Source organism: Diprion similis, chromosome 1, assembly GCF_021155765.1.
Source record: "Diprion similis isolate iyDipSimi1 chromosome 1, iyDipSimi1.1, whole genome shotgun sequence".
Lineage (NCBI taxonomy): Eukaryota > Metazoa > Arthropoda > Insecta > Hymenoptera > Diprionidae > Diprion > Diprion similis.
The window spans coordinates 10,552,965-10,578,692 of NC_060105.1; the positions used below are offsets into that span (position 1 = coordinate 10,552,965).

The window sequence follows — 25,728 nt, forward strand, 5'->3', positions numbered from 1 at the left end:
ACATGCGAACGGACATTCGATCCTTAGGCTTCCAAATCCTAATACTAATCAGCAGGATCTCCCTCCTCTTCGTTTTAACAACCGATCACCATCCCATCGTCGTGGAACCTATAAAACCAACCGCATGTCGAATGGAATGGCAGTTCAAGTCTTCTCCGCCATCCTCAGGCACATAATCTTCACTATTTGCAGTTCACTGTTAATCCAACTTCGCACCTGCTGATGTTTACTTTGTCGTCAGTAGAGTGGCTGCTGATGTGGTATCGGCATCTATCTAATTTCTAGTAATTACGACTGATACAACCAATTGTGAGCTTATGTACAAATGTGTGATATTAAGTTTATATATCCTCGGTAGTATAGTGGTAAGTATCCCCGCCTGTCACGCGGGAGACCGGGGTTCGATTCCCCGCCGGGGAGGGTATAATTTTTTTCTTATTTCATTTCTTTTTCAATCGAAATCTTATTTTTAAACGCAATTTTTGTTGTGAACAAAGGATGTCCCTGATTCACCCTTTCATGCATACATTTGTCATTGCATTATGCGATTTACTTTAAAGTTTTGCTTACGTGAGCTTTTTGGGGTGCTGAGTACGATTTTGGAATTGAAATTCGAAAATTGAAAATGGTAGATAAAGAAAAATAACGAAAAGAAAAATTTTGTAAAATTTTTGTGCAAAATTCTTTGCTGTGTATCAAATTTGTGTGAAAATTGGAATTTGGATTTTCACAATTGATGAACAGCGAATGGAAAAGTACGAATTTTAGTCATTCATGTTTACATGTGCTATTTTGGTAATAAATAAATGAATAAGTTTTATAATTCTTTTTAGATCTAGAAAGTTTTCAGGGACCTTGTAGAACCAAAAAACTAGTTTAATAAATTGAAAGACGGTTTTATTCTTCCACGAAAGTCGTTCGTGACTGCATATCATATATGCATAGTAGCCACATTCGGCATCTGTCGAGGTACAAGAAACCTGTTTATTTATCCGGTTTCTTAGGCATAAATTTTATAAAAACACACAGTGGCTAATGGAAATTGTTAAAGAATGTTGTCAACAACCATTCAAGACTTTTAATATAAGCACGGATTTGCCTTAATTTACTCCCCAATATAAATATCTTTATTTTTATTTTTAACCACTGTCTGTGCGGTTTTTCATCGTAATCATCAAATCATTAGGGCCAAAACGTAAATACTACCTGCCAAAATTATTGACCTGTGACACAAAAAAAAAATCATTCATTCGTATCAGTGAAGATTCTTTGAGGACATTTGCTCGGTCGATAATAAACCTTGAAGCTGAAATACTCGTAATTATTATATCCAACGTTTAGTTTATTGTTATCTCAACCTCAGAAGCTCGGTTTATCATCTTCGTATATCCTAATAAGTATTGTCTTAGAATTCTTGGTGTTCAACTCGTTTTTCCAGTTTATTCAAACCGTTGATTGTCAAGTCTTAGATGCAGTAGAGAGAAAAGGTTGTTTGAATAAATTTACTGTACACGTGTTTTTTGTCATCATCTTTATTCCTCGAAAGAAGAAATGATTTTTTTTCAAACCTGATGCATGGGAAACTAATTGTTTAGAAAAATTGAAACATTTACGGTGACTTTATTTTGAAATTTTTTTTGCCAAAAATACAAATGTTACTAAAAATGTAAGCGAATAAGAGTTTTCGTTGTCATATCAATTCGAGTAAAAAACTTGCGATTATTCAGACTATCAATTTTCATTATAAACTGTAAACGATGTGATTGACTCACATAATCTTTTGACCTTGTAAAATATTCATCTTGATCTCAAATCAGCAAATTTGAAAAAATCCCCGTTGAGAAACGGGATTTAAAAAAAAAACTCTGTAACAAACAACCTCCAAGAAAATCGCGTCCAGATTATCTAAGAATCAACTTCTCTTGTAAGAATCAATAAATTGGCACTAGTAGACGTCAGTATTTAATACATGCAATTCAAATTATGCGTTTACAGTATCATTGATTTTCTTTCGACTTTGCGGATATAATTCGTTACGTAATCTACCGATTCACACTCACGGTTATAATTATCGTCACTATAGGTGTGGACAGCAATACAAATCGAACGAATCTGCGTTGACGCAATACTCAGACTTCCTATTCCGGAAAATTAATCAGTCGACTAATTAAAATGTCAATTCTGCGATGCTTTAAAATTTCATATTCAAGTGTGGTAGAATCTCTCCTCTTTTCTCATTTTTGCCCTCGTTTTTTTTTTTTCTCTTAAAAAATTGATAGCAAAAACGCGAAATGTGCGTCAATTTATTATTCGGTTAATAAATATTCTTAAACGCTAAAATGAGAGGAAAAATATTCCGGCTTATATAGCTAAGAAAGAAACTGGACTAGCAGCCGAAAAGCCCTTTCGAAATTCCCTCGGGTGAATTGAGGAAACGTTAAGTTCTTTTATTTTCTGAGATCTCGCGTGCCTGCGAGGCCTTAAAACGTAATGCCTGCTTCTGTTCGGGAACAGATGGGAAATGTATTTCAAGGCTGCCCGGCTTAGACCGTCAACGTTTACCGTCACGAATCCCGACGAGACGAAGCATTGTTTATTTGAAAATTGCTATATTATATTATTTAGGCTTCGTTGCTGCATCGCGAATTTCCTATTACGTAGATATTTCCTATTATAATGTGACCCGTGTAACGTAGTTGCCAAATATACACGTGATTTTACATATTGAACTGTTGTTCAAACAACAAAATTAAGAATAAAAAGGTTCTGTGGTTTAAAAAAAAAAAAACAATAATAATAATAATAACTCTATGCTTAAATAATGCAAGAAAAGTTTGATTCTAATGAATTATATTTCATTCACAAATTGAAGAATCAACCGTCGATTTACGGAATTGAATAAAATTTTTCAAAATACAATTCAATCGATGCCTAGTCGCATGAAAATTTCACTTCTTATTGTTGAAGCAATATTCGCTACAATAATTGGTAAAATTCTTGATCTGGGTTTGGATTCAGAATGGATTTCGAAGTTTCTAAAAACCCTTGAATATCTTGCCTCGTAGTCGTGATTTCTCCCCTGACTTTACAATTCACACATCTTACTTACACATCTAAAGCTTACACGTCGATGACCAGTGGGAAAAAGGCGATGTGTATTTTCGTAATGAACCGTAATCAACTATGGATTTAGGATGGCGTAATATTTTCTGAATCTGAGTTAGGGCTTGCAGGCACGCGATGGGGCTAAAAAATTACTGTATTACGTCGGCTCATCGGGTGAGTTCGACAGAGCTCTAGAATCACGCTCCTCTGTGTTTTTCTTCCTTCCTCGCGCGATTTGGGGAGAGAAAAAAGCGTCGTATAAGCATAATGGCCTTTGTGGAAAAATGGATTAGGTACTGCGTCATACGTGAGTCTCGGTTTTTTTTTTTTTTTTTTTCTCTATTTAAGGCTACTCAAAAATTTACGTCAGTTTCCATAAAAGCGTTCATTTCTCATTTTCTTCGATGAACTGCATAGATTTTTTCAAATATAGATATAACGTGCTAAAAAATTGTTAATACTTTTGCAAGAAATGAAAAGTAGATACAATACAATGCAAGAGTTCTGGGACACAATGGCGGCGTACCGACAGAGTCAGCTCTGATTCCTACCTTACCGGCAGTCGGTACGCCCTCATCGTGTTCCAGAACCTTCGTATTAGATCTACAATCGAATGAGAGGTTGAATTTCAAGTGAAGAAAAATCGATCATTCTGTATATATATTGACGACTTAAACGTAGGCAAGAAAGAGCAGCGAAAGGCAAATGGAGAGACAAGGTAAAAAGGAGAAACTAGAAAAAAAAGAGAAGATATAACAACGAATAACCTTGCCTCGAAAAGCCTGAGAGCAAATTGCCTTGGCAATTTTTCTGAGAGGGGTTAATTAATTCGTATAAATGCGTTGCCCGCGCGAAGATCCTGAGACCAATTTTCATTCGCGCCGTAATGTTTTGCTCTTTTTTTTTCTAATCCCTTAAGAGAAAAGTCTGGATTCTAAGCGACGTTTATATTACAAAAAACTGCCCTCCTCGCCCACTCGGGGATGAAAAAAAAAATCAAAATCCATAAAAAAAGAAAAAGATGTAATTTTGAAAATCCGATGATGATGCCCAATTTTTTTTTTATTATTATTCACATTTTCTAAATACCTGCAATTTTCATTTATTTTCTAGCAAAGAGAAGTTTGTGCACAAAATTGAAGTTAATGTTCCTTTTTCTGTATTTTTCAGGTGAGTGAAGTGAGCCGTATGTACTACCAACCACACCATGAAGTTTGTTCATCGAATCGCATTGATCCAAGTCAAAAACAGTCTCGATCCAATCGAGTGAATAATGCAGGAAAATTCAATTTCCGCGGACATTTGGCCGGGTCAGAATTGTATTATGGCTGATAATTAATTTCGTTTGATTCGAGTTCCAAATTCCGCGTGATTACAAGCGTCGATACAATCGATTCGGTAGGTACCTATTCTGACAAAACGAACGTCCTTTTGTGCTTTGTGTTTCTTGCCTTTTTTTCGTATCCGCTGATTCTGCAATTGTGTAACGGGTTGTAAAATACAGATACGCGGAGGCGTCGTAATGGTTTTGCAGAGTCGTCTTGCTCACAAACCGTTTTACGCGAATAGCGCTGTTTTATGAGGAGGATCAAGGCGATCAGGATCGGAATAACGGATGCAGAAAAGGTGAGCATGCAACCTGTGCGGGCAGATTCTAAAATAACATCTTGGATAAAATATGAATAAGTGAAAGAAGAAAAATTAAAATTTGCAATATTGCAAATAATCATTCAATTTTTGAGGAAAAAATTGCATTTCAACGTTTAGAACTGGGATTTTGTATATCGAAGATAAGCAACGTCCATAAAATGAATTTATTAACTTACATCGTTTCAATCAGTTAACAAAAAAATCTAATTCACTCATTGATTCTGACAAATTGCTGGAAAGAAAATTTCGTGTACACTCTGCAGCAAAAGTAATTGTCTGAAAAAGTATTTTGACGTCGATGGCTTCGTGAAAATTACTTTAAAAGAAAATTCGAATGTGTTTTGAACTTGTGGAAAATGTTTCTAAGCTTTTCCCCAGACCTCCTGCAAATTTTTTAGTCATAAACACATCGGCCCATTAGCTCAGTTGGTTAGAGCGTCGTGCTAATAACGCGAAGGTCGCGGGTTCGATCCCCTCATGGGCCAGAAATAATTTTTAACTTCCTGTTTCTCTGTTTTCCGAGACAGAAGAAAGTTATTTTAATCACCTCGAGAATGTAAAGTTGACTTTTTACTAGATCTCGACGTTTCAAAGTCTAGAAAATCATCCCTGACCATTTTTGGACGAATGTATGTATGTGATCAATTTTTTTGTCGGACGATATCTCGAAAATAAGTCCCAGGATTTCGATGATTTTGGTCTGAATCTACGCGGCTTTTCCAAACTTGCAACTCATTAAATTTTGGCTTTTATCGGTTCAATACTTTTTCAATGATTTAAATAACAAAATTGATAAAAATCAAACAAAAATGATGATATCTTTGTAGTTCAAAATTCGGATTGAATATTATTATTTATTTTTTTTTCCTGTCTCTATAAACTTGGAACTTGCTGTGTGAAAACAGGATGTTTAAAGCCGTTTGTTTCTGATTGAACACAGTGTTTCGTCTCTTGAATATCTTTATAATTTCAGATTAAGACACTTATATCATCCGATTTATTGATCACATCTTGTGGTTTTTCAATCTTTCGTTTATATTCTTTTTCATAAAGAAAACAAAAATATATAAAAATAAACCGTCCAGTCAAAGAAATATAAATAATATATTAATTGAGTATTTCTCGGATTCGGAGAGAAAAATTCAAAGGGCGTAACTTGTAATAGTGAATGTTTTATAATTGGGAAATTCTCAGCCCTGAGTTGATATGCGTTCGAATGGAAAAGAACTCGTTTACCGTCGCCCAGTAATGCGTTGCCTGATATACCCAACATCCGTTCGCCGGATATAAAACGCGATCTTCGAGCGCCAATAAATTCTCCTGCAGCAAATTATACCGAAGCGAAATGCAATGAAAAATGCCTCGAATACCTCAGTACAGTTTGCGTTTCTCTGGTCGCTTAGATATCGACGCCCATTCACACTTATCTATATATCTATCATGGAGATATACCTAATTAACTGGAAACATTCGATAAGGCGTAGAGATTTCTTAATTACAGAGCATGCATATATATATATATATATATATATACATATATATACATATATATCGTACTCTTGAATCTCGAATCTCAATAATTATCATGATCATACTGTCAGGTGCAATCCAACGATATAAATCATCACCGCCGTCGCTATCGAAACGATTACTCGGGCTATTAGTCGACACTTTCAGCAAACAGTACTCGAAGAATATTCTGTTCGTTTAATCCAGGATCCGGTTTCATCGATCCTTCAATTTTACTGAATTTGTTTTTTTTTTCATGAAATGTACAGAGTGCATGAAAAATTTGTAACATGACGGAATAACGACATGATATGAACGTAGAATTGGATTTAAACTCATCTGTTGTAAATGAATTTTCATCGACACGATAAAATTGTTGCAAAATTACCAAAAACTTATTTTCAACTGAACTCTCAATCCGTAAATTATTTGCTGTTTGATGAGTTTCGCTGATTGTTCTTGAAAAATTGAGTAAAATTTTTTATAATCCAATCAAGTGTGTGTCGAGTTAGATGGAAAGATATTTTTCACTGTATTATTGTTTGCTGCGGTAACGTATTGTGGATAAAATTAAAGTCAGAATTGCATTGAGAGCAGTTGACGAAGAAAAAAATATTCCATACCGAGGGAAATTTCGACCGTGAAAAATGACAAAGAAAACGTTTGATTACCGCACCGTAATTGAATCGACATGCCACACGCTTTTTTTTAAATTAAGTGCCGCTTACAAACCTGGTAATAAACGATTTTCACATCGAGGTATAGTCACAAATAATTTTTATTCCGTTAGAACTCAGTTGTTGAAAATTCGACTATATATAGATATTCCTCTTCGTTTCGTTTATTTTATTTCTTTTTTTCATCTCTCTTTCATTCATCTCTTTATTTTTTTTTAATTTCCTCACCGTTATTGCATTGCTGCGGGCGGGTTATTTTCTTACTACGTAAAATCAACTAAATTGCGTTTTATCAGCAAGTAGAGAGGAAGGAAGGAATCCAGTCGAACGAATGAAAAATATCTCCGTCGATCTTTTTTCAATAAATTTCAATCCGTCAGATTTTACGTACACCACCTATAATATATATATATATATATATACACACATAAACGCGCGGACCGCTCTATAGATACATATCTCCGCTCTTTCAATCTTCGCGAACCCTCCGATCTACGCAGATGTAGTTTGTTCTCTCCTTTTATCCCTCTCTCTCTCGCTCACTTTTCCTGGCTACAATTTCATGAAATGAACCTCGTCCTCTGCTCCGCTCGATCCTCCTTTCCTTCCTATAAAACAATCATCTGGCAATTCGGTTAAACGGCTTCAGCATACATTGAGGATATCTGGGTCAGTCTGCACCTTCGAATCAAGCTGAATGGAAAAAATGAAACTGAATTGAACTAGGAAAAAAGGTTAATGAAAATTATTCTATTTACCGAGAGACGCTGTTTAGGGATCATTGAGTATCTTTAAACGTTCAAGTTTCAAGCCTAATTATAGAAGTTTGTTCCAATTTTATTGTTGAAAAAAAAAGAAACAATTTTCACAAATTTTATTGTTAATAAATGCAATTTAAACCCACTTTACATTAGTTTTGGATAATTTTATTCAAATCAGTATAAACGAAAATTATTTTGATCAAATTATCAATTTTCGTATCAGTTTAACTTCTTTACGAGATTATGAAAAAACTTCTGTAGTACGTAATTTACAGCATACATTTTTTTTTCATTATTCTATCAAAAGAGAAACTTCAATACCTGCTAATGTGTAATTACTCAAAAATATCATTTTTCGAATACACTGATTTTCGCTACTGCTCGTGTTCCTGACCTGTGTGAACAGACCGTTGAACGAACGTTTGCAGCAAACGAAAATCACACTGAATGGACACGACTTCCGGTCGAGTTAATTCCCTGCTGCAAAAGTGTGTTTCCGTACGAAAATTTTAACTATTTTTTGATGAGTCGTGTGAACAAAATAACAACCTTTTTTACGTCTATCAGTACTCTTCAAAGCGAACCAGGCTTGAGTTTCTTTTTTGTTTTTGTTTTTCTTTTTCTATTCAATTTTCGGGCCACTAGTTCTGGCGTTATAAATTTAAATTTTCGACAGTCTCGACCTAATAGTTAATTTTCAATAACTCGATAGGCGACTGTGTTCAAACATTAAATTGTCTAAAACTCCGCTGACCGAGGCGCTACTTTTTTTAAGCGTACAAAAATCTCAGTTTCTGAAAATAACTGCGTGTTTTGTCATTTCGTTTTTATTTTGGATTGGGAGTGAATTGTTGAGGAACTCATTCCCGAATTTTTTTCTAAATAAATAAAAGTGTTTATCTATACGTGTTCCATGATTGTTTTACTTTGCTGAACTATTTGATAACCGTTTTTTGAAGATTATTACTGTTTACTTGATGTTACGTAACTGCTATGTCATGATGACTCAATCTTTTTATCGTTAAAACCTTTTTATCATTTTCAAGTAACTTTACGGTATATCTACCTATTTTAGGACCAAAGTGGTAAAAGGGAAGATGAAATGACGATTAAAGAATTAGTGAAAAAACATACCTACAAGGAAGTTCTGCCTGTAACTTATTTCCTCGTTCGAGTTGTTATTTACCTGCAATTTATCTTGACAGATTTAATCTCATTTAAAAGCTTTACAACATGTTAGTTAATCAACATAACTACTGAGTCAATATGATAGTTTGAAATAAACAATCAAAAATTTGTCACTCAAACTTGGTAAAAAAGTGGTGGAAAAGTTATTTATAATTTTTTTCAAAACATTTTATCAAACTTGAGGCTTTAAGATTTGAATAAAAATAGATGAAGAACAAATGTTTCTAAACTTTGAATTATTGAAGGGAAAAGAATTAACAATAGACGAAATTACATCGAAAAGATTTTTCCCCGAGTGTACAGTATTCATACAATATTCAACAAGTTTTCTTAACGCAAAAGCTTTTCACTTCTGTGCCAAATAAGCCTTTCATATGCCAGTATTTATTCATCTTAAGGTGAACCATTTTTCAGTAATTTTAAACAACTTCTGTATCTACCGACGAGTAAAAAATCTCATTAGATCATAAAAGAAAAAGCGAAGGGAGCGAAAAGAATACTGGACATGAATAAACGCAATAACAATGGCGCCATAACCATTCGCGAGGCTTTCTTCATGTCACAAAGGTATTCTGAAGGGCTATGGATACACAACTGAAAAGAGGTATTTCCCGAAAATTGACATTTCCTGAGAGAATTTTTTAATAAACCAGTTCCATTGTGCGTCAACTTTCCGTCGTCTTTTCAATAACCATACAATCACCTTAAAGTCACGAGGTTCTCTGATGCTTTGCGTGGTACATGAAGCAACAAAACGCAAAAAATCAGACCGAAGAACGTTTGAATCTCATCGTCAAGTTTTTTTAACACCTCCGTCGTCTGAGCTTCTTAGACCTTTTTTATGTGTACAAAAAATGTTTCGTTTCTCAATTTCAAATGTTGAATCTTGTGATTTTTTTTTCTCTCACTTTCTTTCTTTCCTTTTGAACGTTAAAATTGTATCAAATTTAGTTCACACAACGCGACTTGAACCTTTCAAAAAATGAATCAAATGAAATGAAATCTGGAATGAAAATACTTCACACGTGCAACAATTTATATATACATCCTTCATAATATAATAAGTCGTCTTACCGTGACTTTTGGTATAAAGGGAGAGGAAAGGAAAGTGCGTTGACGCTGTGATTTATCATTGATTTCTCAATTACGATGCGCCAATTAAATATAAAATATCAAATATCAGGTGTAATAATATACCTTCATTTCATGGCTTGTGGCTTTTCAGCAATTCTTTCTATAATGGAGTACATACCAATGCGTAACACTGTAAACTGGCATGCGAAATATCAGTTATTTACATACCGATGTACTCAGTACAGTATTAAACGATTACCGACTTTCCATGATTATCCATGTCTCATTCTACTTATCGACTGAGAATTTATTACTTTTGCTTCATTACATCTGTCACTTCGTAACCAAGCTTCACAGATGCAATATCATCAGCGCGACACGGATCATAAATCGGTGAGTAAGCAAATATAATTGAATTAATAAACGTGAAATGATGGTTTCCTTTTTATGGAACTTTATTATCTTCACCGCGGAATAATTTCCTGCGTTAATCTAGTTAATGGTAACGGTGTGTTTTTATTTTTTTAACTCCATTCATTTCAATTGATAAATAAGTTAGACACGTGACCGCTCTGTAATCGCTCCTCGAAAGCAGCAAATTTGAAAATTGTCATTCTTTTCTTCATCTTTCTTCTTTTTGTTTTCTTCAGCATATAAGAGCCCGTAGATGGCCAGTTGCGTTTATCCGAAACGTCGCAATAAATAATCGCTACATTGACCTTGTTTTCGCAAAGTTGTGATGTAACATTTCAAGTCTTGCGCTCATTACAGTTTTATGTTAATTGCCATTTCGAGTTGTCCTCACAAATGTACGCACACTCGCGTGCAGCTTTTACCTGCCTATCTCTACCTCAAATCCTGCCACTCACACCTGTCGCGCCTTAAATCAGATCACCTGTATATTTTATTTATTGTCTTTTGTCTCGACATCTTGTATGTTTATCATCTATTTATTCTCTCGCTTTTGTCAAAGCTCAGTTGTCTTTCTGTTCTCTTGCGATACACGTCATCTACTCAATAAAGTATATCGTTTATTGTTGATTAAACATAATCTATCGTAATCATCATTCCGCTTCCCAAATGCAGTAGTTTATCACTAATTCGTTGATCCTACGTCAATGAACCAGATTACGTTGATGCCGACAAAATTTTTGTGCCTTACACAACCGTGACGTTCTGTTCAAAAATCATTCGTACAGCTTTCGACGAACCCATTTCCATAACAAACCGATGAGATTATCTTTACTATGATATATAAGACATTGCAAAGACTTGCGCATCGTCAATTCAAACTCAATTGCGTTTCACACTGGGACTCGTATCTTAACGCAATCGCCGCAGGCGCTATTGACTTACAAATTCAAAGGTAAGTGAGTGGAAATCGCAGACGGACATTAATTGAAATATACAAGTAGTAAACAAGTGACAATGTAACCAGTTCACGTATTATTCAGTTTCTTAAAGATACACAGTAAAAACTGAGAAACAGATTCAGAGGCAGAAAGTTGAGTCAAAAAATCACTTGCATAGTTTGAGTAGACGATTTGGTTTAAATTTGGTTCGTTCGTTGAACAAATTTGTTAGAAAAAAAAAACTTCCCACTCGATTTTTTTTTTTTGTATCTTAATGAATCTGGATGGAATGTTGATTTAGCAGAGTGTGAATCAAAATCAGATTTTCCAAATGGTAAGATCAGTCAATTGATGAGCAACGATCCCTTACAAACTTACCGTTTTCTTTCCTCGTGTCTCAGCTAATAGTAGACACATGATCATTCGCTTATCAAATCTCTTGTGAATAACGTTTCTGATCTTTCAAACTCTCATGCAAACACGCCTGGTTGGATCAGATAACTTGGTGACTATGACGCAGGCCATGCCGTTCCGCAATGTTGAGTTGTTATCGTCGCTGGTTTCCCTCTCACTTAACTGAATATGGTGGATAAATAAATTCCTATATTTCATTACATTTCACACTATATTTGGTGGTTGTTATAATACCATTTGCCAAGTCTATGTTCAACGTATTGCGTTATGTTTCCTTGATGTTCTACTTAAATCTTGTTAGTAGAATATTTGAGACGATTTATCAATGTCTCAGAGACCATTGGACATCAGGTTTTATCACCATTTACTTTTCGTAACAATTGTAGATTTGTTCTTAGCATGAAAATTGCTTAAAAAGACAACGAATATATGAGCCTTACTCCCACTTTCTTGATCAGACGTCTTCCCTTTCTTATTGTCATCTCGTTTTATCTGCTTAATTACCTTTGCGATATGAGCTATCGTGTTTACATCGTAAATAACCTCGTTACATGCTGCTGGTGAAAGTCGAGCGTTCTCCATAATTTCATATCTTTGAAGGAAGTCATCTCGTGTTGTTACCTTCGCTTCAAACTGGTGAGTGGTATCCGAATCATTAGGTCTCTTTAAGTGTGTTCGTCGTATTTTTCGATCTCATTGGATTTCTCTGGTGTCGTTTTCTCGTGTCAATCGCATTAAAAGAAGTTGGAGACAGTGAAGTGCTGTGAAAATTCAAAGTTTCCTCGATCAATGCTCATCATCGTAACAGAGCTGCGTATTGTCCAACACATTCACAACTCGTCAATCTAAATAAACCTGATTCTGAAAAATCTGACGTACTTGCTTACTTGCTTAGAATCATACTAGCCAGTATTTCTCCTTTTTACACCTTCGTTTGTTATACTGCTTATTGGTTTTAACGTCGTCTAAATTGTACTCACCGTTCCTGAAGACACAGACAAGAATTAAACGAACAATCAAGTACCAGCACAAAACACTCGACATCAGAGCGCAGCCCGTGAATGACCATGAATCCAAATTCTCATTCCAGCTTTCAGTGGGATCATTAAATTGCAGAAGTGAAAAGAAACGATGGAAAAAGAGCCAGAGAAAAGTATAACCGATTCGGAAAGGAACGAATGTCCGAAAACACATTCGAATCGCAATGCAAGATACCTTCTCAGACAAACTATGACAGCTCTGGGTCCAATCCTGAGCACCGTGGCTGCCGGCATGACGTCCGGTTACAGTGCGGTTCTGCTTCCTCAACTAACCTTGAACAACTCAACGGATTACAACGCAACGTCGAAAAGCCTCACGGATTACCTGAACATGAAACAACTGACGGTTGTGGGTACCGAACAAGTTTCATGGATCGCGGCATCGGCTGCTCTTTCGATGGCTCCAGGATGCTGGATTTCCGGAGCCCTGATGGAGAAGTTCGGCAGGCGAACATCGCTGCTCTTACTCAGTCCAGTATTTTTCATCGGATGGTTGATAGTCGCGTTTGCGCCCAGCCTGTTTTGGCTGATGGTCGGCAGAGTTGTGATCGGATTCTGCACCGGAACTATGGGGCCTCTAAGCCCGGTGTTTATAGCGGAAACGAGCGAACCGCGTTTGCGAGGAATTCTTCTGTCCGGTATCAGCTTGGCAATAGCGGTGGGCATTCTGATCTCGCATATTTTTGGCACTTGGCTGCACTGGCGACTGTCAGCCATTCTATGTGGAATTTTTCCCCTCTTCTCTTCACTCCTATGCCTTGTTGCGCCTGAGAGTCCCACGTGGCTTGTCAAGAAAGGTGAATACCTGAAGGCTCGTAAGGCTTGGCAGTACCTCAGAGGAGATAATTGCGAGCATGAGTTTGAAGCTCTGACGTATGGTGGTGCGAATAAACTTAACCTCAACGCTTCGATGGAGTCGAAACCACTTCAAAATCATACGTCGACACGCAGCTGGAGGAACGTTGTGGTTTCCAGGAGCTTCCTGATGCCCCTCTTCATACTCAACATCTTTTTCTTCACTGCCCAATTCTCGGGGATTAACGCAGTAGCCTTTTACAGCGTGAATATGCTCGCGGAAGTTTCTGGCCGTGAAAACGCTTACACTGCGACACTTGTTCTCGACTCGATTCGCGTCGCTTTTGGTGCCATTGCCTGTTGGCTGACGAAGAATTACCGTAGGAGATCTATGACCATTTTTTCCGGCCTTGGATCAGCGCTAAGTCTCCTTCTGCTCAGTGCTTCGCTCTTCGTAGATATCGGAAAACCATGGCTTCCGATCTGCTTCCTGTTCGCCTACACCTGCACCAGCTCCATCGGTCTAGTTCCTCTGCCCTGGCTACTGTGTGGCGAACTTTTTGGAGCCTCTGTGCGAGGCCTTGGCTCTGGAATAAGCTCTGGCTTCGCCTTTATGTGTTTCTTTGTAGTTGTAAAGACCGCACCATCTATGATGGACATTCTTGGACCGTCCTGGACTTTCTGTGTTTACGGTATCATCGCTCTAAGTGGTACCATTTTCCTTATCGTATTTCTACCGGAGACAAAGGACAAAACTTTACGAGAGATTGAAGATCGCTTTGCAAACCGTTCAACGAGAAGTGAAAAATTTGGCTGACTCATTCGTGTGATTATTTTATCCTTGTTTTCGGAATGCCGCAGCGGTAATTATTTGTTCAAATAACTCAAATTTAATTTCACTCGAAATGATACATTCTTTGGTCAGTATTTAAGTCAGTATACCTCGGTGCTTCGGCTGCTTTCAATGCCTGTGCTCAGAGTATTTTAGACTTGTAAACGGTCTTCTTTATCAACCTGTGTCATCATAACTAAAAAGACTCCGTGATGATTCTCTTGTGACTTAAAAAACTCTGCTATTATTTAATGAATTAGCAATATATTATTATTAAGTCGTCCATGCATTCACTAAGTGTATGCACACGAAGATGTTTATGAAAGTTCTGTATATACCTAGTTGCATTGAGTGCAAGTATAAATAAATCACCGTTTTGTATGACAAATCGATAGCCACTATTGAGAAAGGCTTATCTTCAGAGTGATGATGTGAAAACTTATCCTTCTATACGTATGATTATGCCTAGCAGGTATGTCTGGTAATACTGTCATCCTGGAGATAAGGTATACTTTTGGTATTTCTTAATAATGTCATAAGCCAAAGGCTGCTGCAAACGATTGATCGCAAAGCTGAAGTTGAAATTCTAACGAAAACTATACTTACTCTGTTCATTCTTTTTTTCTTGATATACATTTGAAACTAAGAAAGAAGAAAAAAAACTGTTGCCAGACGACTCCAGTAAATAGTTTTACTATCAAACGTGGGATCTACTTCTTCCGCATGAACAGTGGAATACTTTCAATTTTGTATTAGGCACGTGTATATTCCGTGTGCATTATTCATGCATGGTCGTGTTGTGAGTCGACCTATGTAAACACATCTCAATGTAAAAGAAACCACGTGGCAAGAGCTTTCTTTTTATAGCAATGTAGCAAATATTGTGTCAAAACGGTATACATACCTATAGAGTGCGAAGATCACTACGATAAGTGTTTGAAAACGGTTCAATTCCGGTATATACTTTAGATGTACAATCAGTCCCGAGTAAATGTGTTGCAGGTCATTCTTTTGTGCTACTGAATTTTCTTCTGTGACAACAAACTTCACTCGGACGAAAAAAATCATGCCACAAGCGCAATAGGTGAATGTTAAAGAAGAACACGAAGTAAAACTGGTTCGAAAAATGCGGTTTCCTTTTTTTCTTTCTGTTTTTCGGTTTCGATTCTTGTCTCTGTACCAAGCTCGTCATCTTCAACGACTGACGTATTCTATCGCGTATCTTATTACCCGTATTCTTCTCAATCCCTATTCAAGGATCCCTCGTCAAGAATGAAGGTAGACGGTTACGTATGTCGAGTTTTGTCGATATGAATGGGATTGTAAAATTTAAAATGCTTTTAGAAATCACGCCATAATGTGGCACACACGAAAATTATTCATGAGGGTTCAGGGAAGTAGAAATTGCTAGTTCGAGTTCAAGTTCCTGCATTCATCGCAAGGTCCTCTTATCGATCCTCGCTGAAATTTGAAACTGTTTGTTATGTCTACGTAAGAAATCGTTTTAGGCACGTTACACTGCAGCAGCACATCAAACGGAATTGTATATTTCGTTTTTTCTCGTTTAATATCCCTCGGAATTGGATTTACATTTTTCTTGTTTACTCCATTCCCGAGCCAACTTTTTCATCTCCAACGACCCGTGCAAACAATTATTCAGCAGTGAGAACGAGAAGTAAAAGGAGAAACGCTCCCCTTCGAAAAAAAATGGAATTGTAGACGCTTTAGTTAACCTCTCTTTCCTGTATTACATATACAAGATCGAGTCTGAAAATTATATAAAAAAGAAAAAAAAAAAAAAAACGGGGTCAAAAGGTAAAAGGAAACCTGCAGAGGAAATCAGCTCCGATATACATAGACGGCGCAGGTGTAATATCAGTTAGATTTGTGATTTACGGTGATAAGAACAATCTCGTTCCAATTTCCTACCTGAGACGTGCCCCCACTGCGTATAATCTTCATGAATCCATAATCATCCGATCTCAGTTAGAACCTACCCTTGAAAAGGTTCGTCCCTGGCGATTGCCCAAAAGTTAAGTAGATAATAATTCCGAGGTAGTGACTCAATGACGATTGTCTACTCTCTTCCTCTTTATTTTCCTTTTCCATTTCCCATCCATCTTGCTGGTCTGATTCCTACTACAGTAGCTTAGTAACATTACAATAGTGAAACGTGAGCTTTAATGCACCAAATAATAATCATACGCGTATGGAGTACACCATAGAGGACCGTAAGCGGGTCACATCATCAGACAAACACGACGGTACGCAACATAAGTACATACGGATCGGAGAAGCGAGAGATGCTGGTGATTAAACGGCTGTAGGAAACCGTGAAACGGAAAATGCACTCGAGCATGCTAGAGTAAGGAGGTACTTGGCGCATAACCTTCTAGATACGTGGACTTTGTCGATGTACGTGCTCCTATGAATACCTACTATACACATCTGTGTATAGGACTCTGGAGATGTATCTCCGCACAATACATGTGCATGTACCTGTGTAACCAGGATACATACACAGAGGCTCGTTTAAGTTCACCAAAGTAATTTATTCCAGAGGTCGTTATATTTATGTTGCGTATAGTAATGGTGGCAATATATTATCGCGAATAAGTTTGCGCAACTTTTACACTCTGCAATAATAATTTTCTGGTAATTTGAACAAAGTTAAAACATAAGCATAAACTAATTTCAATCTGCTTAGTAGATAGTATCGATGGAACTCTGTTATCAATTGTTATTGACCGTAGACTCGCGGTAGTTAAATCGGAGGCAACGATCGAGGTAAGTCACCCGGTATATGTGAGTTTGAACAGGGGAAGGTGAACGACGGGTAGGTAAGGGGTAAAGTAAACAGGATAACGGAGTGAGAGCAGCGGGGAAAACATCCACAACGTCTTCCGAGAGCAAATCCCCGTACCGTGTTCCTATAGGCGACAGTCGAGGAGAGGAAAGCTGTGTGGCGTGTGTGGAGAAAGATGCGACAGCCGTCAACGACTTTGTGAAGCCAGCGACAGCCGAGGGACAACCAAAGGTCCGCTATACGGAGGTTATATTATGTCCTCGAAAGCCTTAGTCGGCATAACGATGGACTCGAAGGACTCCGAGGACTCGGAGGACAATTACCTCCGAGTGACTACGTGCTGTGACTCCGAGGCGAACTGTGCCCAGCAGCACCCTTCTCGTTTGACGTTCCAAACCTCGAATCACATGCCCAGAGTTACGTTTTATTGACGAATTGATGAAAGTGTCTGGATATGACGCGGATTTTATTCACAAACACATTTGTTTAATTTAATAGTTAAGTAATCATAAATAGAAATGGAACGCGAAGTAATTTTCGACGAAGGCGTGTATGTGTGTTTTTTCTTTCACTCGAACCCTTTAGCTTTTCCTAGCCAATCTATCCCTTTGTGAAGTGGTGACAATTGGAGTGAAGCGTGCCACGATCTCCGTTCAATCGAACCCCCGATTACCAGGGGATTACCTGGAGATTACTACTGCAGCAAGCGAAATCCACCGTTCTCAAACATTTCCAGTAGGGCACTGATATTCAAGTAGAAACACGCTCTGGCAATTCTGCTCTTACTATTATTCTTTTCTTTTTTTCTTTTCACCCTCGTTTCGGAAGTGGATTCAGAAATTCGCTAACCAATTCAATTTACCCTTTCATGAACACTATCGATGCCAACATTTGATTTTTCTTTCTTCAATTTAACACTTCAATTTCGATTTCCCTTTCTTGGCGGTATTACCGTCAAAAATTCCTCTATTGGCCAGAAATAAACACCTCGGTCGGTTAACGATATTGAATAGGATCGCTGATTCGAACAAAGTAGTCCACCGTGTCCCGCAACAGACTGTGTAATTACTCTGTGAATCTGTACGTGGAAATGCGGCAATACTAGGACCCCTAAACACCAAAACGCAGGACGCGTGGTCGCAGTGCTGACAATGCGGTTAACAGTTAGTTGTGGTTGAAAGTCCCGCTTCATCCCTCATCCTTCGCACTGTACCACCCTCGGTTTCCTTTTGCAATTTATACGCCTGCGTCACCCACTCACAGAACGGATCCAATTCGCTTTATCCACTGTAAACTCGCGTGGGTATCCTTCGTAAGTGCCTCCAATAAACAACAACTATCACGCAAATTTTGCAACTGTTATTACACGCCCTTCAACTTCACGAAGATTCTTGTCTCATTTATCTTATAGATGATCAGAAAAGTGTTAAGGAAGGTTGTGATGATTTATGATGCTTGATTATTAAATCATAACAACACCATTGTGAACAGAATATTCTGATAACTTGTACTTCAGAGTAGGATGCATTTTAATAACATGAAACGTTTTATTCACTATCTAAAAATAATATTAAAAAATGTTTCTCCCACTTGGTGGCTATCGTCACTTTCGTTAACAGACAAAAAGCGGTTTGACTCGAAAAACCAAAGAACCGTGACTATGTTTTAAGACTGATTTGGAATAATTTCCACCGTTCCAAAATATTTTTCTCATTTTTCTAACACGAAGAAGAGTCATATTATTTCTACATTATACAATACCCCAGGCTCGTTTTGTACTGATCGCGTTGAGTGTTAAATTTTCCATGGACTTATGCAGTATCGATTTCGCGGTGAGTCCCTACGCAGCAATTATTCGATGTAAAGTACGTTGCTGCGCGTGGAATGTGTAACCGAAGTAAACAGGAAATCCATTCCATTGCCACTGTTCGTTATTGATACCGTGATAAATCGCTTGACAGACTATGCGGCATCCACATCAACGAATAAACGCACAATTTCGAAATAATGCACCACTCCAAAGGGTCGTCGTTGCAGCGATAAGTACGTACGAGTGGGTTCGTAGCGGTAATTATACGCAGAAGGGTTCCAATATTCATTTGTATACAACGTATACACGACACGATAGAGATAATCCTCAAAGGGTGGGTTGAGACCCTCTGAAACCGAGTCGCTCGACCGAGGCTTCCATAAACATCCCGATCCCTCTGCTCCTGAATGACGGAGATGACATCGCGTTCGCTTTGTGCCCGAGACTAAGCTTGTTACCCAGCTAATTTTCGCAAATTGCAGCAAGGGATGCTGGGACAGCCGGACTGAATGGAGGCAACGCTGTGGACAAGTGGGTGTTTCTTTTCATGCGATCGCTGTTCTTTTCCTTTCCCCTTTCCACACGCTCGGCGAATGGCGAATCAAAAGAAAACAGATATTACCTCAGTAGTCTTAAGCTCTGTTGAAATAGCGAGACCATAACGTTCGTAGCCATGCACCCTTTATTGACCTTTTCAATGCACCAGACATCGAATAAAGAGATGCGCCCACTCTCGAGGACCGGTTTCTGATATTCAAACTATCGTACCTACCGTAATCCTGACCAATATCTGATCATTGAATTCGATAAATCCTAGACTACGACTTTTCCAATTGCCGATTGACCCAATGGACCGTGCAACTGAACGCGAAATTGGTTTCATCATCCATCGATGGGTTCAAGATCGGCCACGAGAAACGGACCTTGGTCTACAAAATATAAAATCTAGATAACGGATTTTTAGATTGGAATGCGTTTGTGGGTGGCTCTTAAGTATAAAACTAAGTTTTTGGCACTTGAGGTCGCGAGAATTTTTCAAGATGGCGGCTAACGCTCTCAACCTCAGATGACGAAAACTGGAGTTTACACTTGGAGGCCATCCACAAGCACATTCCAATTGGAAAATTTGTTATCTAGATTTTATGTTTCGCAAATACACCTGGCGCTTGGCCTACGTCCCGGTTACTCCACGAAGTCTGCAAATATACAAGCATTTTTGCAAACTGCATGTAGATACTTCAAATCCCGATACAAAACGATCTGAAACAATTATCAGGGAAATACTTGCGGCGCCATATCTTGATGTCCTTTTCGGCCAAGTGACTGTATTTTAGGACGTCGAGTGTTTGCTTTGAGGGAATCGACGCAACGGGATTTGGACTCGTCCTTTCCCTCTTTTCTTCTGCGTTCTTTCCCTATGCTCTGTGGCTCTCTTTGTCTCGCTTTTCTTCGGCCACTTCACCCCAGTATTCCATTGTATTATTTATCGTTCTGACGAAATTCGTTCGAAAGGGCGTCCTGGCGCCCTGAAAAGACGTCGCCTTTCTTCCCCCCCACCACCCACCCAGTCTCGACGGTATTATTGAATTTCCTAGTGTACATTCCACGTCGAACTCATCCCTGGACTCCGAGCCCTGGACTCCTGCCTCTATCTTTGATAATCTGACATTCTTGGACGTTGTCGATGGAAGTTTGCTCTCCGTGCGCTGCGATCTTCAGTAATTGCGATCGACCTCACTGCAATTTCAACGGCTGGACGACACTGGCCATTTGTTATGATATTTGCCACGTGCACTTTTCCAACAAATGTGTTTTAGAAAGTGACGTTACGCTCTCGGGTGTATTTTTCAAACACTCTTCACCGCTGTTCACCTGACGGATAATAATTTAAAACGATTTTCAAAGGCTATGGAATGGCATTCGACGAAAGGATATTCACCCAGTTTCGTTACAAATTCCTAACGGCACCCTGTATCAATTGAGTTGGGATCTTCTTGAGTAAGCAAATCGAGTAACCTGATCTGCGGTCGGTTTTGGTCCTTCGAAAAATTTCGGTGACTCAGGATAGGGCCGTGAATTTGACAAAAATCTATTCTCCCCAAGGACAATGAGCTTAGAGGGATAAGCAGATGCTTATGAATGACAAGGAGAAGAACTCTTCAATCGAATGTAAGTAAACGTCGCGGAAAACTTCAGCTCCTTATACTAATTTAGAGTGGACCACTCAATAATCCATGCCTGCCATATTGCTTTCATCCCTTAACTTTTCTCGCAATTCGCGAATGAAAATCAAACTACAGTAGACGTTGCAGTGACTCCTAACACAGCTTACGTTTAATTTCGATTTTTACCGGAGTTCCGGTGTACATCGAAACATCGAATTCAAGACCCAACTAATTCATCAAACATTGACGAAGCGGCGAATCGGCTAGACCGATCTACTCTTCTACACCCTTACACTTATCCGCGTGTGTATCTTCATTTGAAAAGCTCGAAGCAGAAAGGAAGACCGGCGTCCTCGAGGCCAGTAAATACCAGAAATCCCTATCGTATCCGCAAACGTTTGCTCGCCCTCCTCCACCCATCCTGACCCTTTTGGTTAGCTAGTTCCTCCCTTTCTCTTCATAGTCGTTTTGAAACCCCGGAAGATCGTGAAGCCTACAGCCGGTTTGCCAGTCTCACAATCAGCGCGATTCTATCAGAATCCTCTGTTCGCCAATCTGGAACTCCTGTCTCCCTTTTTCTGGTTTTTCCCGGTCATTGCATTGGGATTAAACTATTCAGTGACGTCATTCGTCCCACTAATTCACGGGTTTAGACTAGCATTGAAGCTTGTGCATTAATGGTATTTCCTGGTCGATTATCGTAATACTGATCGAATTAAAGCACACAATTTTACATTTTCACCGAAAACCGAATGCGCAGGAATACGTCGATGGGTATCGTCGGATCACGACAGGAAACGTCTTGGAGTTTAAGAAATGTCTGCGGATCAGAAGATGTTTGGTTAGAATCTTTTCAAGATCGGCGTGTCAGTAGGCGTATTTCTTTAGTACCGCCATTCACGCCATGAAGAGCATGGATATAAGGCGTTCTAAACCCACGGGAAGAACCGAACGTACATGCATCGTGGATAAAACACAAGAGATCAAAAATAGCTGGTACTTACTTTTGAAATATTGCAAGCAAATCATTTTCTCGCTCCCGTTCATCTTGCTATATTTCACGGCGATACTCCCGCACAGTTTCCTGTCAGGTCCTCCCACGCGGTTTCACTGAATGTTTTATTTTCGGACCACCTTCGCGTCGGTGCGTCTCCTCTTCTTTAACGGTACTATGAAAATCTGCATCCGAAAATTCGCGTCACTTTAAGCTTTGTTTCTTCGAAGATTTACGCTAGTTTGACGTATTAAACAATTCAAATATAATCACACTCGTGTGACAAAATGTTAGTTTTTGATGTTTTAAGAGCCCACTCCAAAGGACAGCTCTAAAAAAAAAAAATTTCAAGAGGTCGCTCCAAATTTTAAAAAATGTCAAAAATCGCCAAAAAATTAAATTAAAAAAATTATATTTTCAGTATTTTGTTTGATTTTTAATTCATGTCGTGGTGTATTGTTATAGATTCTTTCTTACTAAATAGAAGAAAAAAAATTTATGACATTTTAATATGAATATTAAAAGGTCGCTCGAAAAGATCTAAAGAAATGCACCAAAAAATTGAAAAAAAATTATGAACGACCTTTCAAAAATCAAATTTTGAACCGAAACTTTCGGAAACTGATTTTTGTTTTTGTCTATAAAATTATACTGTAACGAGAAAAAAATTAAAAAAAAAAAAATCGATTTTTGATGATTTCTGACGTTTTAAAAAATGTGGAGCGACCTCTTAAAATTTTTTTTTTGAACTGTCCTTTGGAGTGGGCTCTTAAAACATCAAAAACTAACATTTTGTCACACGAGAAACAAAAAAAAATAAAAAAAAATAGTCGGTTTTTTTTTTGCGCCACCCTAATATATATTTATACATATAACAACCAGAACTAGAAATGATTTTCAACGTGCCATTTCTTTTCCTCATCCTTATTCGTAAGAAAGTGCGGTCTTCTATCTACATCAAAATTGAATCATTTCTGCTGCACGCAAAAAAGTAGGTATACGCGTAGCTGTGTAGTCACATTACTGAGCTGAAGCTCGCTGCGAAAGAATAGCGAAAAGGTCGAAGGGGATGAAACCCGGGGATCCAGAGATCGTGAAAGCGAATATGGTCAAGGGTGCGTCGTTATCTGCGGCAATTTTGGTCGCTCCTCTTTGTCGGGGATTTTCCACCCGGCGCCCGAAGGCTTCTGAAGTAGGTATGGATTAGGATTTCTAGTTTCGTGGATAGTGAACGAGATAGCAGCAGCAGCAGCAGCAGCAGTCGCGATCCTCGCCACGGTTAAGTGGTCGTCGTGTAAGATGATGCCGATAACGCGAACGGAAGGCAACCCGGCTGCGAACCCGCCCGCTTATTTGTAATTGTAATTCACATCACTATGGATGAGACTCGCGAGACACGCGCGACACGCGAGACACGCGAGACGCAAGACGCAAGACGTGGAGAACACCCCTCACTACTTTGCCGTTTACTATAGGTTTACCTTCAGACATTTGCAGGAATTCGACTTTTGTTTCCGGTCCTATTTCCGACCACGGGTCTACAACTAGTGCGAAAAGTGAGTCTGATTTAGGGCTGTGATATTAACCCTTTGAGTCATAGTGGCAAGTGTTCTTAACACCTATTTTACATCATTCGTTATTTTTTTTTTTTTATATATATATTCAGAGACCTTTTCAACATATTTATTTACCGATTTTTGCTGTTTCTGATAGTATACTAATTGATTTTCAATATTCGAGAGTTATTGTTGCGATTTTATGTAAATCATTATTGTTAGAAACAAATTGATTGAAAAAAATCGTGAAAGTTGAAGGAATAATTTATTTTCGGCATAGTTACTCCTCTACACGTATATATAGACGTGTTTTACGTAACTTGTTAGTTTTTAGGGTCGTTCATTACACATTTGAAATAGAATTTTAAGAATTCAAGATGTGAATTTAAAATTCTGAATGTCGAAAATTTCAAACTTCGATGGTAATTGATCGATTGAAAACGCGAATTATCGAAACAGCTGATGAATCGAATTATCGAACAGCCCTGATCTGATGTGATATTTTCATCGTGCTACTAACTTTTAATCTTTTCCGTCTCCGATTCTCTCTACTTTCTTCAAAACTCGTCAACAATAACAAAGTTAGAATTCATTGGGAGTGAAGAATAATGAAAAGAACATTTGCATTGCAAATAACGTGGAGAAGTCGTACATATCCGCCAATTAGCAAAACTTTGTGCGGAAGGAAAATCCAACTCTTTATGAAGATCTATCGATGTACAGGGTGGGAAGGAAAAAATTCCGGTTTTGACAGATCCTTTTCAAGGAAGATACATTAGTTATCCAGGTAATTGAATTACCAGTACTCGTGAGAATTTTTTTATAAAAGATTCTTCAAAATGAGACACATTATTCTCACTTATGCGAAAAATTATGCCCAACAATATCTAATTGTTCTAAACTGATTTGTACTCGGACTTTTTGATTTGATATTATATATTCTCTTTCGTCATTACATTATTTTGTTTAATCTGTACACCCTGTATATAAATCGTGAGGAATTCAAATTCAACGACATCATTGACCGGCTGAAATATTATCCAGTTTGGCTTTGCTGATTTCGAAATGTAGAAATATTTTTTCGGTTCAAAAGTCACAATTTAGTGACATTCAACATCGTCTCGTCGACGTGACGTGACAAAGGAGACACGTTCTATCCTAACATAATCCTAATACGTGCCTTAAAATGACGGACGAATTTGCATGACATGACGTTGCGAAAAAATATCATTATTCCTGGTTGAACACCGCGGACGAGTTTGCAAATCCGCAGGGGATTTACCGGTTTTGTAATAAATTCCCGGAGGCTGTAAAAGGCGTTGCAAAACCGAGCGGGGGGACTGGCCGCTCTAAATTCTAGCCGCCAATAATAATTGTCAGTTTGGAACTATTGGGAACAGTATTTCCGATACGATTCAAGTTGAGCCACCTGTGCTTGCACTGCCGCCGTTGCTGCTGCATTCGCGTTCAAATTTCTGTACTAATATTTCACGAAAATCAACGTCGGTAATGACACGTCGTTCTTCGCAGTCAATTTTCGCTACAATCTACCGCAACGATGATCAATATGCGCAGACTATGCAAAAAGAATAATTTAAAAGGGAACAAAGGTGCTGATACAAATTTTTTTGTATTTAACAAATCCCTTTCACACAAATCCATACTTTTTATTAAAATTATTGTACTTGCAAGCTATTAAGTGGTTTCTTTAATAGCAAAAAAGTAATTATTGATCATAATAAATTCGGTGCAATGTTGTGTAAAAAAAAATGTTGTGTTTCAGTTAATTTGTAGATGATAATAATTTTATTGACAGGATTCATCGTCGAGTGAAGTAGAACGAATCTACGAGATTTCCAATCATTTTGAAGCAAGTTGAATATAAGCAATTTATTTTAAATTTGCACCCTCAAAGAAATCTTCTTAAGTTACAATTATTTCGTAATGAATAACGATTTTTTGCGAAAACGAATTACCTTTATAAAAAATTTAAAAAAAAC

The 25,728-nt window shown here is 37.9% G+C and overlaps 2 protein-coding genes and 2 non-coding genes across 7 annotated transcripts in view; all 4 read left to right on the top strand.

Annotated features, from left to right (window-relative positions):
- LOC124405358 (mannosyl-oligosaccharide 1,2-alpha-mannosidase IA) overlaps positions 1-25,728 on the top strand; it is a 251,366-nt gene that overhangs the window by 110,075 nt on the left and 115,563 nt on the right. The window lies entirely within an intron of this gene.
- On the top strand, positions 227-25,389 carry LOC124405384 (facilitated trehalose transporter Tret1-2 homolog). 4 transcript variants are annotated; one of them, XM_046880238.1, is made up of 4 exons: positions 227-365; positions 4,276-4,731; positions 12,828-14,392; positions 25,348-25,389. In XM_046880238.1, exon 3 carries the CDS (start codon positions 12,862-12,864, stop codon positions 14,380-14,382), a length of 1,521 nt encoding a protein of 506 aa, XP_046736194.1. In that variant the 5' UTR covers positions 227-365; positions 4,276-4,731; positions 12,828-12,861; the 3' UTR covers positions 14,383-14,392; positions 25,348-25,389. The 4 variants fall into 4 exon arrangements, with proteins under 4 accessions (XP_046736194.1, XP_046736221.1, XP_046736212.1 ...); XM_046880265.1 differs by lacking the exons at positions 227-365; positions 4,276-4,731 and adding an exon at positions 9,472-9,494; XM_046880256.1 differs by lacking the exons at positions 227-365; positions 4,276-4,731 and adding an exon at positions 10,195-10,357.
- On the top strand, positions 349-420 carry Trnad-guc. Its single transcript has one exon. It is a non-coding gene; the product is annotated as a tRNA-Asp (tRNA).
- Trnai-aau lies at positions 5,167-5,240 on the top strand. The gene has a single exon. It is a non-coding gene; the product is annotated as a tRNA-Ile (tRNA).

Bases quoted from the DNA above. Each gene is read 5' to 3' on its own strand.
- LOC124405384 (XM_046880238.1), top strand. From the start codon at position 12,862: ATGGAAAAAGAGCCAGAGAAAAGTATAACCGATTCGGAAAGGAACGAA.